General features: G+C 40.0%; 1 protein-coding gene across 3 annotated transcripts in view; it reads right to left on the bottom strand.

Moving 5' to 3' along the window:
* Positions 1-3,817: 3,817 nt before the first annotated feature.
* szt2 (SZT2 subunit of KICSTOR complex) overlaps positions 3,818-16,513 on the bottom strand; it is a 230,927-nt gene continuing 218,231 nt past the window's right edge. For all 3 annotated transcript variants that reach the window (XM_059984006.1, XM_059984008.1, XM_059984007.1), the window contains 4 exons: positions 15,366-15,852; positions 14,295-14,411; positions 6,990-7,058; positions 3,818-4,987 (listed from right to left, as the gene is read on the bottom strand). In XM_059984006.1, the coding sequence (XP_059839989.1) occupies positions 4,841-4,987; positions 6,990-7,058; positions 14,295-14,411; positions 15,366-15,852 (820 nt within the window). In that variant the 3' untranslated portion in view covers positions 3,818-4,840. The remainder of the gene's footprint in view (positions 4,988-6,989; positions 7,059-14,294; positions 14,412-15,365; positions 15,853-16,513) is intronic.

Here is a 16,513-nt window from a genome sequence, read left to right as displayed (position 1 = left end):
AACCTCACATTTATCCACATTAAACTGCATCTGCCATACATTTGCCCACTCACCCAACCTGTCCAAGTCACCCTGCATTCTCATAACATCCTCCTGACATTTCACACTGCCACCCATATTGTCACAGTATGTTGACAGACCAACTAGGGGGAATGCCATACTAGATCTAGTATTAGGTAATGAACTGGGTCAGGTCACAGATCTGTCAGTGGGTGAGCATCTGGGGGACAGTGATCACCGCTCCCTGACCTTTAGCATTATCATGGAAAAGGATAGAATCAGAGAGGGTAGGAAAATTTTTAATTGGGGAAGGGCGAATTATGAGGCTATAAGGCTAGAACTTGCGGGTGTGAATTGGGATGATTTTTTGCGGGGAAATGTACTATGGACATGTGGTCAATGTTTAAGGATCTCTTGCAGGATATTAGGGATAAATTTGTCTCGGTGAGGAAGATAAAGAATGGTAGGGTGAAGGAACCATGGGTGACAAGTGAAGTGGAAAATCTAGTCAGGTGGAAGAAGACAGCATACATGAGGTTTAGGAAGCAAGGATCAGATGGGTCTATTGAGGAATATAGGGTAGCAAGAAAGGATCTTAAGAAGGGGCTAAGAAGAGCAAGAAGGGGGCATGAGAAGGCCTTGGCGAGTAGGGTAAAGGAAAACCCCAAGGCATCGTTCAATTATGTGAAGAACAAAAGGATGGCACGAGTGAAGGTAGGACCGATTAGAGATAAAAGTGGGATGATGTGCCTGGAAGCTGTGGAAGTGAGCGAGGTCCTCTTTGGCATTCACCACTGAGAGGGAACTTGATGACGGTGAGGATAATATGAGTGAGGTTGATGTTCTGGAGCATGTTGATATTAAGGGAAAGGAGGTGTTGGAGTTGTTAAAAGACATTAGGACAGATAAGTTCCCCTGGGAATATTCTCCAGGCTGCTCCATGAGGCAAGATTCCTGCGGCTCTTGAGGAAATATGGTCTGCCTCAGGAATTGCTGCTGCAGTTCTATACTGCAGTCATTGAGTCTGTCCTGTGCACCTCCATCACTGTGTGGTTTGGAGCTGCCATCAAGCAGGATAGAACCAGACTACAGCGCACAGTGAGGACTGCCGAGCGCATCATTGGAGCCTCCCTGCCCTCTATTGTGGACCTGTACTCTTCCAGGTTGAAGAAGAGGGCGGGGAACATCATAAAGGATTCCTTCCATCCTGCGCACGGACTGTTTGAACTGCTTCCGTCTGGTAGGCGCTTCAGATCCCTCCAGACTAAGACTAATAGGCACTGGAGAAGTTTTTTCCCTACTGCGGTCAATTTGCTGAACAGTTAACTGCCGGTTAACTGTCAGCTAACTATTACTTGGATTGCACTACTTGTATGTATAATCTATATTTTCATTTATATTTATCATTATTATTGTTATGAGCAGAGAGACAACATCTGCCGGAAGTAAATTCCTTGTATGTGCACAAGTACTTGGCGATTAAAATCTGATTCTGATTCTGAAGAGAAGAGATTGCTGAGCCTCTGGCTAGGATCTTTATGTCCTCGTTGTCCACGGGAATGGTTCCGGAGGATTGGAGGGTGGAGAATGTTGTCCCTTTGTTCAAAAAAGGTAGTAAGGATAATCTGGGTAATTATAGACCAATGAGCCTTACGTCTGTGGTGGAAAAGCTGTTGGAAAAGATTCTTAGAGATAGGATCTATAGGCATTTAGAGAATCATGGTCTGATCAGTGACAGTCAGCATGGCTTTGTGAAGGGCAGATCATGCCTAACAAGCCTGATGGAGTTCTTTGAGGAGGTGACCAGGCATATAGATGAGGGTAGTGCAGTGGATGTGATCTACATGGATTTTAGTAAAGTATTTGACAAGGTTCCACATGGTAGACTTATTCAGAAAGTCAGAAGGTATGGGATCCAGGGAAGTTTGGCCAGGTGGATTCAGAATTGGCTTGCCTGCACAAGGCAGAGGGTCGTGGTGGAGGGAGTACATTCAGATTGGAGGGTTGTGACTAGTGGTGTCCCACAAGGATCTGTTCTGGGACCTCTACTTTTTGTGATTTTTATTAACAACCTGGATGTGGGGGTAGAAGAGTGGGTTGGCAAGTTTGCAGATGACACAAAGGTTGGTGTTGTAGATAGTGTAAAGGATTGTCAGATTGCAGAGAGACATTGAGAGGATGCAGAAGTGGGCTGAGAAGTGGCGGATGGAGTTCAACCCGGAAAAGTGTGAGGTGGTACACTTTGGAAGGACAAACTCCAAGGCAGAGTATAAAGTAAATGGCAGGATACTTGGTAGTGTGGAGGAGCAGAGGGATCTGGGGGTACATGTCCACAGATCCCTGCAAGTTGCCTCACAGGTAGATAGGGTAGTTAAGAAAGCTTACGGGGTATTAGCTTTCATAAGTCGAGGGATAGAGTTGTAGAGACGCGATGTAATGATGCAGCTCTATAAAACTCTAGTTAAGCCACACCTGGAGTACTGTGTCCAGTTCTGGTTGCCTCAGTATAGGAAGGATGTGGAAGCATTGGAAAGGATACAGAGGAGATTTACCAGGATGCTGCCTGGTTTAGAGAGTATGGATTATGATCAGAGATTAAGGAAGCTAGGGCTTTAGACTTTGGAGAGAAGGAGGATGAGAGGAGACATGATAGAAGTGTACAAGATATTAAGAGGAATAGACAGAGTGGACAGCCAGCGCCTCTTCCCCAGGGCACCACTGCTCAGTACAAGAGGACATGGCTTTAAGGTAAGGGGAGGGAAGTTCAAGGGGGATATTAGAGGAAGGTTTTTCACTCAGAGAGTGATTGGTGCGTGGAATGCACCGCCTGAGTCAGTGGTGGAGGCAGATACACTAGTGAAGTTTAAGAGACTACTAGACAGGTATATGGAGGAATTTAAGGTGGGGGGTTATATGGGAGGCAGGGTTTGAGGGTTGGCACAACATTCTGGGCCGAAGGGCCTGTACTGTGCTGTACTATTCTATGTTCTATATAGGCAAAAGCTGACACTGAATCAATTTCTCCAAGGAATTATCTCAAATATGTGGTTACCACCAGCAGAGACAAATCTTCTGTGTTTCACAAGTTCCTATTTCTCTTCCTTTAGGGAAGCCTAGCACATCCTGGTCAGGATGTTCACCAATCTTCTGTTAACCTTGTTTTTGAACAAGCTGTAGGCAGATACATTATGCAGTTGGTTGACCTCACTTGTTGCCTCATCATAGCAAGCGGGAAGTGGTACTGAGTTAACACCACTTTCTGATCTGTCATAGCTTTAATGCTTTGCATTTGCTTACAGGCTATGGTCCTTTATCAAAAGGATATACTGCCAGTTTATTCTGGTAGTGCGAGTAATTCTTCAACGAGAATGGAAACGAATTGAATGACTGCTCAGAAATCACAGACTAAGCCTAGTTGTGTAGTTTTACCTGACCGGCAATCGGATGACACATTAAGTGCTACAAACAGCTTTTCTAGATTAACCACTACCAAATCCACCTGTTACAGGAGCCAAATAATCATTTTGGATTCAGAATTCTTACGGATGTTTTTGGGTCACATTCTGAATCTTTAAGTCATCACCATTTTATTTGTGAAGGCTTTATCCAATTAGATTACATGACTTTTTCAGACTTTGGAGAATGAATCATCTAACTCTGCCCATTTCCTGCTAAATATCCAAAAATTCAGAAAATGATGAAACACTGAAAATATTGATGGCAAAATGGCATCATAAAAAGGGAATAAAAATACCTTCAAGGTGTTCAGACCAGAGAACATAGAGATGGTACAAAGAAACAGTTAAATCTCAGAGAAAATGATTGATATAACTTTATTATTTTACAGCAATATTTCAGCCTTCATTATATACATAATATACAGTACATAAAGTATTTTCACTTACAATTGATCTCTAAGCACGAGACATTGTGCACCTGCAACTAGGTGTAATTGACTGTTGAAATTTTACAAAGGAATGTGCTTTAAAACCACTTAAATACTCCGTTTACATTCCAAAATGCAGCAGCACCTTCATTTCATTATAGGAGTAATCAGTAAGTCTTGATCAAAGCAACACCTCTCCAGAATATGTATGAAAATGATGTCTCTGGTGCAGAAACAGAAGTTTTCCTTAAATGTGAAAATAAGCCTAAATTTTAAAATGATTGATACCTGTGCATCTCATGAAAAATATATTCAATTGTTTTCCAGTGCATGTATATTTGAGATAATGCAGTCACTAATAAAACTAAATCTTTAAAAGGTTCAGGTTTAACAGCCCAGACATTTGATTTACAATTTGGCCGACTCAGATGTGCATTCTCAATGCACTTGGTTGCTCAAATCTGTCTACAGCACTCTGAGGAGTATTGTCAGTTCATCACATTGACAGCAAGGGTAAGACCTTTCATGTAGTTTGCCCTAAATCCAGTGCTGGCTTGCTATTTGAGCAATGCTTCTGAACGTTCAACCTCCTGCTCTGCCATTTGTACACAGACGAAACAAACAAGATGATGGGAAAAAAGGAAATCCCAAAATGGAACAAGCATATAAATTAGTTATTAATAAATTTACTAAATAAAAATAAATTAATAAACAGAAACATCCAGTAGGCTCCCAATTGTGAGGGGCCCATAAATCCCTTTAAGGATTCCCTCAAAATCACTGAAGTTCAAAATGAATGAAACATGGCTGAAAAGAATGGATTACAAAGAACTTAGTACTTCTCAGTATGAAGCTTGCTATATCAGTTTCTTGTCTCAAGCAACAGTGTAAATGTAGAACTTCATATAGTGATGCAGACCACTCAAAAGTCAGAGCAGGTGGATTTGCAGTCTGTTACTGTAGCATACCCGTCCATAGGTTGAAACAAGCAGTGTTGATAACAGACTCCAAGTGGTAGTACATGGATACAAGTTGAGGTAGGGGGCTCTCACTGTTCTGTGGTTGTGCAGGAAGTGGCTCTCTGAATACAACCTTTAGATTCTAGAGAGAGAGAGTGAAAGATTATTCAGGAACACAGCATATTTCTCTTAAAAGATTATAAGGAACCATTTCCCAAAATGAGCAATGAGATAATATGTATACTCTTCAGAGATGGTTTCAGTTCTTTGCAGTTATTAAGACAAGGGCCTTTGGGATGATTCTAATTAGGTCAAATCCTACACAAAGTCATTGCACTGATTATACAAGAATCAACTGCCAGTGTTGATAAAAATGCAGGAACATTCCAGAGTAATAATACCTACTTCCTACTAATCTTCCGAATGAAATTAAGATCGTAAGACATGGGAAGAGAATTAGACCATTTGGCCCTTCTAGTCAGCTCTGCCAGTCAATTATAGCTGATTTACTTTCCTCTCAACCTCAATTACCTTTGACACTGTTACCAATCAAAAACCTTTCAACCTCTGCTTTAAATATACCCAATGACTTGGCCTCCACAGCCATCGGTGACAATGAATTCCACAGGTTCACCACCCTTTAGCTAAAGAAATTCTTCGTCATCTTTGTTCAAAAGGGCCATCCTCCTTTTCTGAGACTGTATCCTCTGGTCCTAGATTCTCACAGTATTTGAAACATCCTTCTCACATCCACTCAATCTAGGCTTTCAATATTCAGTAGGTTTCAATGAGATCCCCACTCATTCCTCTGAAGTCCAGGAAGTACAGGCCCAGAGTTATTAAATGCTCCTCAGGCATGAACCCTTCATTCACAAGTCATGCTCCTGAACCTCCTCTGGACCCTCTCCAAAGCCAACATATCTTTTCTTAGATAAGAGGCATAAAACTACCCACAATACTCCACTTAGTCTGACCAATTAGATAAAGCCTCAGCATTAGATATTTGCTTTTACATTCTAGTGTTCACAAAATGAATGCTAACAATGCATTGGCCTTCTTTACCACTGACTCAACCTACAAGTTAACCAGAAGGGAATCCTGCACGAGGACTCACGTGTCTCTTTGCACCTCTGATTTTTGAATTTAATCCATTTACAAGATAGTCTATGCTTTTACTCTTTCTACCAAAGTGCATGGCCATATACACCCCTACATTATCTTCCAACTCCCACGTCTTTGTCCATTCTCCCAATCTGTCCAACATCTGGGTATTGATAGTGAATGATCAGCCATGATCTCAGAATGGCAGTGCAGACTCGAGGGGCCGAATGGTCTACTTCTGCACCTATTGTCTATCCATCTGCAGCCCCCTGCTTCCTAATACTACTGACCATTCCACCTTTCTTCATATCGCCTACAAACTTTGTCACAAAGCCATTAATCTATCAGCTAAATTATTGACAAACAACATGAAAATTAGTGGAGCCAACACCCATGCCTGTGGAACAGCACTAAATCAGAAAAGACTTTCAATCGTTGTCTTCTTCCTGTCAGTCCATACATCCGTGCTCCTGTAATTCCATGGGCCCTTAACTTGTTTAGCAGCTCCATGTGCAGCACCTTTGAAAAATCCAAATAATAACATCCACTGACTCTCCTTTGTCTAACCTGCCTGTTATTTCCTCAAAGAATTTCAAAAGGTTTGTCAGGCAAGATTTTCCCTGGAAGAAACCATGCTGCCTTTGGCCTGTTTTATTGTGTGCCACCAAGTACCCTGAAAACTCATATTTAAAAATGGACTCTACCATCTTACCAACCATTAAAGTCAAGCTAACTTCCCTATACTTTCCTGTCTTTTGCCTCCCCTGCTTCTTAAGGAAGAGGAACATTTATGAATTTGCTGAACCTGTGCTTAGTCTCATCCAAACAAAACTGAAAATCTCTTTCATATGGGTTTTAAACAACTGAAGTAACCTACCACAATCTCTCGGACCTTTGAAATGCTGTATGAAAAATCACAAAAACAACACACATCTGGAAAATTGAAAGAGAACATGCTGAAAACATGGAGTGGCTGAATGTGTTTTCAGCATTTTCCTTTTTAATTCAAAATTATGTATATGGGAAAACTATTAAGGTCTTACCGTCTTTGCAGACTGAGAATCAAGGAAGATGAGAACAAAACAGTCGATAAATTTCTGATTCAACACCGCCTGTAAAGAAGTTACATCATTGTGTTAAAGAGGGGCTGCAGTTGCTCTTAGTTCTACCTTATTAACAATACAGGTAATGATAAACACAATGGTACGACAGCAAATTGTAACCACAGCACTCACTCAGTAATACAATTTTTTTTTAATTAACAAAATAGCCTTGAGTTGCAGGAAAGTTCCCAAAACATGGGAACATCCAGAAAATTAAATTAGTTTCTTCCTTGTGAAAACACAGCTCAATACCTGTTTTCTCAGAACCTGTTAAATACTTTGTTTGCAGGTTTATCTTCCAAATGATCACTTTCTACTAAGGCAGCTTTCATCAATAGCTTGAGGAAAGGTCAAGCCTATAAAAATGATTTGATAATCACATTGCTAAATCGATGCAATGAAGTAGATGATGTTACCATGGAGCTAAAACACCTGGATACAAAGATGCTGAAGGGTTCATGTGCAGTGACAACCATAAAGAGTGCTGTGTAATCTTAAAATGCTTTGATTTAGTTCAGGGAAGTGCTCTTCTTAGAGGATGCTGATGCATGGTATAAACGTAGAGGAATGAATAGCTAACAAAAAGCTAGTGCGACCAGATTTTACTCATATTGAAAATTTATGTAAAATAAAATTCAGAAAATTATTAACAAAATAGTGGAATGGATAACCAAATAATGGATGTAAATTAATGTACATACAACAGCAGGGAACATTGTGCAGACAGACCTTTTCTATACATACTTGGAAAAACACTATGTGAATACAAATGATATGGAGAGGTACCATGAGTAAGATGGAAGTGACAGCTGGTACTGGAACATATATCCATCTTGGTGAACATGCATAATTGAAAGTGCAAAAAAGGAACTGAAGATCAAAGCTTTAGTGTATAGTCAATGGAAAGATGCAGCTAAAGAGGGACATAAGGATTCAAAAAATTAAGTCACTGAAATTATCTGTCTGGTTAAGTAAAGCAGCAAAAAAATGACGAGCATTATTGGAGACAAAGTGCAAAAGAAGAAAACAAATAAATGGTGTAAAAATGGAATTGGAGTGACCATGTTTAATACAATTCATCAGGAATAGGAAGCCAGAGTTACGAGAAGAGACCAGCAGTATTGCACTGGCTTCTCTCTTACCCCATCTCTTCTCCTCACCTCCTACTTTTTTTTTCCCATGGGCCCCTCTCCCCTCTGATTCTTTCTTTTCTGCGTTTTATCTTTTGGACTGTTCATTCCCCTCCATAGATGACACCTGAACTGCTGAGTTCCTCCAGCATTCTGTGTGGGTTGCTCTGGATTTCTAACATCTGCAGTGTCTTGTGTTTTATGATTTACATCTTGTATGATTTTCATTGCCACAGAAAACATAATCTTTCCTTTTAAAAAAAAAAGTTATGAAGTACCCTGAATGGATGACTTTCAGTTGGCTCTTTTCTCTGATTAGGAAACTAGTTTGAGAAATGAAGAACTTTACATTTTCACTAAGGATGAAGGAATAGTCACTGGAGCATGCGTATGTACTGAAAATACTTGAGGCAGAGACCACTGCATCTTTTGAAAGAAAACTAGATTAACATTTGAGACAGAGGTTACAGGGTAACCCATGGAAAGAACAGCAAAATGAGCCAAGTTTTAGATTGCTTTGACAAAATCTCATATTGATACAGACATCAATGGTCTCCTTTTCAGAGATAACCCTGTAACCTTGTGTTGTTTAATGATTTATAATGCTATTATCTATAACACATTAATAATGAAAGAGTACAATCCCAATTGAGATGCTGTGTCATTATTTAAACTTGAGAGCTCTCCCCGATTGTAAAGGTGGTGTAAAGCCAAAAGATTAGAGGCATCTCAGTAACTTTTGATCTTTGTATTGAGCCTTAGGCACTTCTGTCGATGGTTTCTGAATGAAACATATTCAATATTGAAATACTGCTTTGAAAAACAGCTTTTCAATTATTTCAGACTCAGGACATATCTAAACTTCAACATATTTTAGGGATACAACAATGTAGGAATAAATTCTTGAGCAGGGGAAATTCTCTCTACAAGTACAGCATATAGAAAGGAGTAACTCTTTTCCTCCAGAAAAAAAGGTTTTACATTTGGCAATCATACACTTCATGAAAGAGTGATGTTTTGTGAATAATTTCAGCAATAGAAGTATCTGTCATTATTTGCTAACCTATAGTATTGTTACAGTCCAGAACTCAACATACCCAACTGCTAGTGCACACACTACTGAACATAGAGATATACCCCAATTCCCAGAAAAATACTTCCTGCGTCTGCTGGAGTTGTACAGTAGTACAACACCAAAACAGGCCCTTCAGCCATTCTAGTCTTTGCCAAACTATTATTCTGCTTAGTCCCATCGACCTGCACCCAGACCTTGGTCTTCCATAGCCTTCCCACCCATGTGTTTATCCAAACTTCTCTTGAATGCTGAAATTGAACTCATATCCACCACTTCCACTGCCAGCTTGTTCCACAACCACACTACTTTCTGAGTGCAGGAGATTCCCCTCATGTTCATCTTAAACCTTACCTATACCCCATATAATTTCAATCAAGTCTCTCCTCATTTTCCTACACTACAGGGAATGAAGTCCTAACTTCTTCAACCTTTCCCTATAACTCGATTCCTCAAGTCTCGGCAACATCCTTATAAATTTTCTCTGTATTTTTTCAACCTTATTGATAACTTTTCTTTATGCTCCAAATTATACCTCACCAACATCTTATACAGTTTCTACATAATATCCCATATCCTGTACTCAAAACTTTGATCTATGAAGATCATAGCCAAAGCTCCATTTCTCCAACTCTCCTAACTAAAACTATATTGCTGGCATTACCGGACAATGCCCACATTGCCATGCAACATCTATAGCTGCTGTAGCAATAGTGGACCACCTTTTCTATAGTTTTTTTTCTAGATATTTACACCATAAGACATAGGAGCAGAATTAGGCCATTCAGCCCATCAAGCCTGCTCTGCATTCGATCAAGGCTGATCCCAGACCCCACTCAACCCCATACACCTGCCTTTACGCCATAACCTTTGATGCCCCGACCGATCAGGAAACTATCAACTTCCGCCATAAATATACCCACGGACTTGGCCTCTACCAGTCAGTGGCAGAGCACTGCACTAATTCACTACTCTCTGCTAAAAAAATCCTTCTTACCTCTGCTCTAAAAGGCTGCCTGTCAATTTTGAGGCTGTGTCCTCTAGTTCTGGATACCCTTGCCATGCAATATAACATCTCCACATCCACCTTATCTAGTCCTTTCAATATTCGGTAGGTTTCAATGAGAAGTCCCTGCGTGCTTCTAAATTCCAGTGAATACAGGCCCAAAGCTGACAAGCACCCCTCATATGTTGACCCCTTCATTCCCAGAATCATCCTCGTGAACCTCCTCTGGACTCTCTCCAATGACAACACATCCTTTCTGAGATATGGGTCCAAAACTTTTGACAATACTTCAAGTGCAGCCTGACTTGTGCCTTATAAAGGCTCAGCATGATCGCCTTGCTTTTATATTCTATATGGCTTGAAATAAATGCCAACATTGCATTTGCCTTCTTTACCATAGACTCAACCTGTAACTTAACCTGCTGGGAGTCTTTTTAAGAACTCGTAAGTCCCTCTGCACCTCTGATATTTGAACCTTCTCCCTATTTAGATAATAGTCTGCACTATTGTTCATTTTACCAAAATGCATTATCATACATTTCCAAACACTGTATTCCATCTGCCACTTTTTTGCCCATTCTCCCAATTTGTCCAGCTCCTGCTGCAATTACATTGCTTCCACAGCACTACCTACCCCTCCACCAAAATTCTTATCATCCACAAACATTGCCACAACGCCATCAATTCTATTTTCCAAATCATTGACAAACAATGTGAAAGGTAATGGTCCTAGTACTGACCCCTGAGGAATACCTCTGATCACTGGCAGCCAACCAGAAAAGGCCCCCTTTATTCCCACTTGCTGCCTCCTGCCTGTCAGCCATTCCTCTATCCATGCCGGTATCTTTCCTGTAACGCTATAGTATTTATCTTTTTATGCAGCCTCGTGTGTGGCACCTTATCAAATGCCTTTTGAAAATCCAAGTAAGTGACATCCACTGCCTCTCCTCTGTCCACCCTGCTTATTACTTCCTCGAAGAACTCCAACAGATTTGTTAAGCAAGATTTCTCTTTATAGAAACCATGCTGACTTTAACTTATTTTATCATTAGTCTCCAAGTACTTCGAAACCTCATCCTTAATAATACACTCTACCACATTCCCAACCACTGAGGTTTGACTAACTGGCCTATAATTTCTTTTCTTTTGGCTTCCTCCCTTCTTAAAAAGTGGAGTGACATTTGCAATTTTACAGTCTTCTGGGACTATGCAAAAATCAAGTGATTCTTGAATGATCATGACCAATACATTGGTTATCTCTTCAGCAACTTCTCTCAGGACTCTGGGATGTAGTCCATCTAGTCCTGGTGACTTAACCACCTTAACCTCTTGATTTTGCCTAGCACATTTTCCTTTGTAATAGCAATGACACCCACACTTCTAGCCTTGACACTCATGGACCTCTGGCACACTGCTGGTGTCTTCCACAGTGAAGACTGATGCAAAGTATCCATTAAGTTCATCTGCAACTCCTTTGTCCCTGAATACTACCTCATCAGTGTTATTTTCCAGTGGTCCAATATCAACTCTCACCTCCCTTTTACTCTTTATGTAACTGAAAAAAACTTCTGGTATCCTGCTTTATATTATTGGCTGGTTTGCCCTCATATTTAATATTTCCCTTCTTATAGCTTTTTTAGTTGCTTTTTGTTGGATTCTAAAAGCTTCCCAATCATCCAACCTCCCACCCACTGTTGCTACCTTATTTGCCCTTTCCTTTGCTTTTATGCAGCCCTTAACTTCCCTTGACTGCCACGGTTGCCCACCCCTGCCATTTGAGAACTACTTCTTCTGTGGGACATATTTATCCTGCGCCTTGTGAACTATTCCCAGAAACTTCAGCTACCTCTGCTCTACCGACAGCCCTGCCAGTATCCTCCTCCAATCCACCTGGGCAAGCTCCTCTCTCACGCCTCTGTATTTCCCTTTATTCCATTGCAATACTGATACATGTGACTTGTGCTTCTCCCTCTCAAATAGCAGTATAAATTCAATCATATAATGATCACTGCCTCCTAAGGTTTTCTTTACCTTAAGCTCCCTAATGACATCTGGGTTATTACACAACACCTAATCTAAGATAACTTTTTAACGAGCAGACTCCAGTATAAGTTGCGCTAAAAAACCATCTTGTAGGCATTCAACAAATTCTTTCTTTCGCATTCTGACACAAACCTGATTTTCCCAATCTCCTTGCATATTGAAGTCCCCCATTAAAATTGTGTCATTACCCTTAGTACATGCCTTTTCCAGCTCCCTTTACAATCTCAACCCCATATTTTGGCTACTATTTGGAGGTCTATATATGATTCCAATATTTTTTTAACCCTGTTATTAAATTCACCACAAAGATTCGATATTCTCTGACCCTATGTCACCTCTTTCTAAAGATGCAATTTAATCTCATACCAATAGATCCACAACATAGCCTATGTCTTCCTGCCTGTCATTTGATATAAAGTATATCTTTTGATGTTAAGCTCCAACTATGGCCTTCATTCAACCTTGACTCAGTGACACCCACAACATCACACCGACCAATTTGTAATTGCTCCATGAGTTCGTCCACCTTATTCCAAATGCTACATGCATTTAAATACAGCACATTCAGTCCTGCATTCTTTGCCCTTTTGAATTTTGCCTCTGTGGTACAATTTAACTCTGTCTGCATTTGTACCCAGTCATTGGCTTGTCCTTCCTTACATTCATGTTACATCCATCATCTACTTGTAGAACTGCAGGCTCATCGTCAGCTCTATCATATTGGTTCCCATCCCCCTGCTGTATTAGTTTAAACCACTTCCAAGAGCTCTAGTAAACTTGCCCACAAGAATATTGGTCCCTCTTAGATTCAAGTTCAACCCATCCCTTTTGTCCAGGTCAACACCTGCTCAAGAAGAGGTTCCAATTATCCAGAAATCTGAATCCCTGCATTTAATCATCTGCATCATGATAAGTGATTCAGACACCTCACATAAAATCAGAGTTCAACTTGAAAATAACATCAGCATGTGCTGTATAATAAAAAAGCAATGTGGGTAAATAAATCATCTTTCTCGCATTGTTGCATACGAGAAAAATAAATTATTCATAAGCAAGCAAAATCTATTAGTTTACTAGCTTTAATAAATAGTTCACTAGCATTATGTTCAGATGATTAAGAAGTTCATTTTCAGCAACACAGAATCAGAGAAACAGTACAAAAATAGGACCTGCAACTTACAAAGTCAATATTGACCATCTTTTTAAAAATGTACTAACGCCTGGTCACATCTAAACTATTTATGTAGAAGACAGTCAGGAAGGGATACAGCGCTGATCCTAGTGATACACCACTGTCATAAACAACCCTCCACCATCATCCTTGATTTCACAGAACTATGTACAAGTACAGGATTTGTGACATTATACTGCAGGTGTATACCTAGAGTACTATATTGTCCTGTTATGAGAAAGATGTCATTAAGTTGACGGAGAAAGATTTATCAGAATGCTGCTGGGACTAAGTCTGGGTATAGGCAGAGGATGAGGAGGTACAAACTTTTCTGCTTAGAGCATAGGACACTGGGGGTGAGGTGAACACAATAACAACATTTAAAAGATATTTGGAAAAGTACATGGGAAATGCTCAGAGGGATATGGGCCAAATGCCCAGGCAACAGGACGAGCTTAGCTGTGCATGAGTTGGACCAAAGGGTCTGTTTTTGTGTTGTATTCTCAGTGTAACCTAGAACCCATTTTGTTGTCCCCACATTCCCATCACTTCCCAGATTCTATCACTCATCGCCATGCAAAGGACAATTTGACAGCCAGTAAACCTACCAACCCATGCATTCTAGAAACTGCAGCACCCAGGGAAAACCCATGTCATCACAGGAAGAAGAAGCCAACTCCACCAAGACAGTACTGGAGGTCAGCATTTTACACAGGGTGCCAAAAATGTGAGGCAGCAGCTCTACCAGTTGTACCACAATGCTATTCTTCAGTTTAAAACAACAAATTGATAAAAGTCCGTCGGGTGCTAGGTTTTAACATACCAAATATTGGATTCCTCTATCTGCATCTACAAAGTGTCGACAACTCTGGGAGAAACGGTTTAACAAAACCTTGATCAAACTCTGATACCAGCTGGTGCTCATCGATAGGAAGCAATCCTGAAACAAAAGGGTAGCAATGAATGCAGGCAGATAAGAGGATAGAACAAACAATTACAGAATGGGAATAGGGGACTTGAATTGTCCCATTAAAACACACACGATTTAAGAGTGACAATAGTGTTTTGCTTCCTTTGTACATAATATTGCTTTTCTGTGAAGTAATGTTAACTGAATCCACAGAACAAATAGATTACTCCAAGAATGAAGTTGGTGTTGGAGATGAAATTAACGCATACTGCTGCAGCAGATTAGTCAGTGCCCTGCTGTTATACCGCCGTTTTCCAGACTGCCTGCCGAGGAGTGTAAAAGTGCTCATTCCTCATTTTTAATGATGCAGTGACTTATGACAACGTTGCAATATCAGATAGCATTCCCAATGATTGGAGAAGGAGCTAATTTTCTTGCACTTCTCAGAATTTAAATTAGACATTGATAAAGTTATATCTATGCATTTCAGAAGCTTTGGCTCAGCACAACAACATTTTAACATTGTATATTACTACCTTCAGATCTCTCATACATCGTAACCATAATTACATTTAATCACAATATAATGAGAAACGTCAATAAATAGAATGACTTTACCTGTGGCGCATCTCACCCTGCAAAGAGCCATATATGGCAAAGCAAACAAATGACTTTGAGGAGAATGTTACACAATACATTTCCCACTCAAGTCTCCAAAAATCTTTTGGTGGCTCAGATGATCACTATTAATATGCAAGTAAATATTTGATTGCACTGCACTGCATTTCCTGTAGCCAGTAGACTACTATCACTTCTAGGCTCATAAGGAATTCGAATTGTAAAATTCTGCAACACATGTGTCAATGAATTAAGTCAGGATATTCAGGAAAAAGTGTCTGAGCTACCAAGAGATGGGGACTATATACTGCATAATATTGAAAATAACCATTCAACTTCATTGTTAACTGTGGAATATTTTCTCACCAGTTGTGGGTCAATCTCAGAAATGGATTTGCTATAAACAGCACCGAGTAACTCTTCCAGCTCAGCGAAGGACAACTTGCTCATTTTGTGTTTGTCCGAAGACAGATGCTCTCCCAAAAAGAGACGCTGCCAGAGAACATCACGGCGACAGTGGGACTTTGCTTGTTGAACCATCACTGCAATCTGTTCTTGGGCACTTGCCACCTCAGACGTCAGTAAAGGAAAGAGTGGGGAGGAGTAGAACAGCTCTGGAGCCATCTTCAATTGCTTCCCATGGGAATAAAACTCACAGGAATCACTTGCCTCATCCCACCCATCTGGATCCAGCTCCCTCCGCTCAGGATCAGATTTTTCTGACAATGGGGAATCCCTTGCAAAGTCCAAAGAATCCCGACGAGTTCTCGGCAATTTCTTAAAACGTCGCATGTCGGCAGTTAACCTTGGAAAAAGCTCCCTGCAGCTCGTCATTATCACATAGAAATGTAACCTTAAAAAAAAACAAGGTCTATTATAAATGGTATGCAATTTTCAATCTTTTACACAGGTGTAATTTAGTGAAGGACTAGACATCAGCAAAACACATTTTCAAGGTGAATTGAAGCTTAATATATTCCATATGCTTTAAAGTTTATTTTGCTTTACGCCAATAACCTGTAACACATAGCTTGGAAAGAACTCAGATTTCATAGTTTGTAATAAAGGACAGATGAAAGTCATCAAATTAAGTAGAAAAAATAAATATCATAAAAATAATTGGGAATGAAGGAATATGAAATCATACCAATAAAGAGATGCAAGTTTCATCTTGATGACATGAGATGAAAGATGGAAGTAACCTATATACATCTATTACTAGCTCCCTATTAATTTATAAAACAATTACAATTGGTCTCATTTCTAAAGGTCCAGGACATGAAGCGTTGGGCATTTCTCTTTCCAGAGATGCTGTCTGATCCATTAAATATATCAAATGTTTTCTATTAAAACTATTTGATTACATCAAGAAATGCTACAAGCCCAAGTTTTAAAATTCTGTGTAAGCTGTGATGGCTGCCCACTTTGACTATATTTCAAGTCAAAAATGGAGCTGGAATACTGGCATTTGTCTTCTAAAATTAGCAAAGCAATCAATGCACAAAAACACAGTC

Source organism: Hypanus sabinus, chromosome 11, assembly GCF_030144855.1.
Source record: "Hypanus sabinus isolate sHypSab1 chromosome 11, sHypSab1.hap1, whole genome shotgun sequence".
NCBI lineage: Eukaryota > Metazoa > Chordata > Chondrichthyes > Myliobatiformes > Dasyatidae > Hypanus > Hypanus sabinus.
The sequence above is the reverse complement of the archived record's forward strand: the minus strand, read 5'-3'. Positions and strand labels throughout refer to the sequence as shown.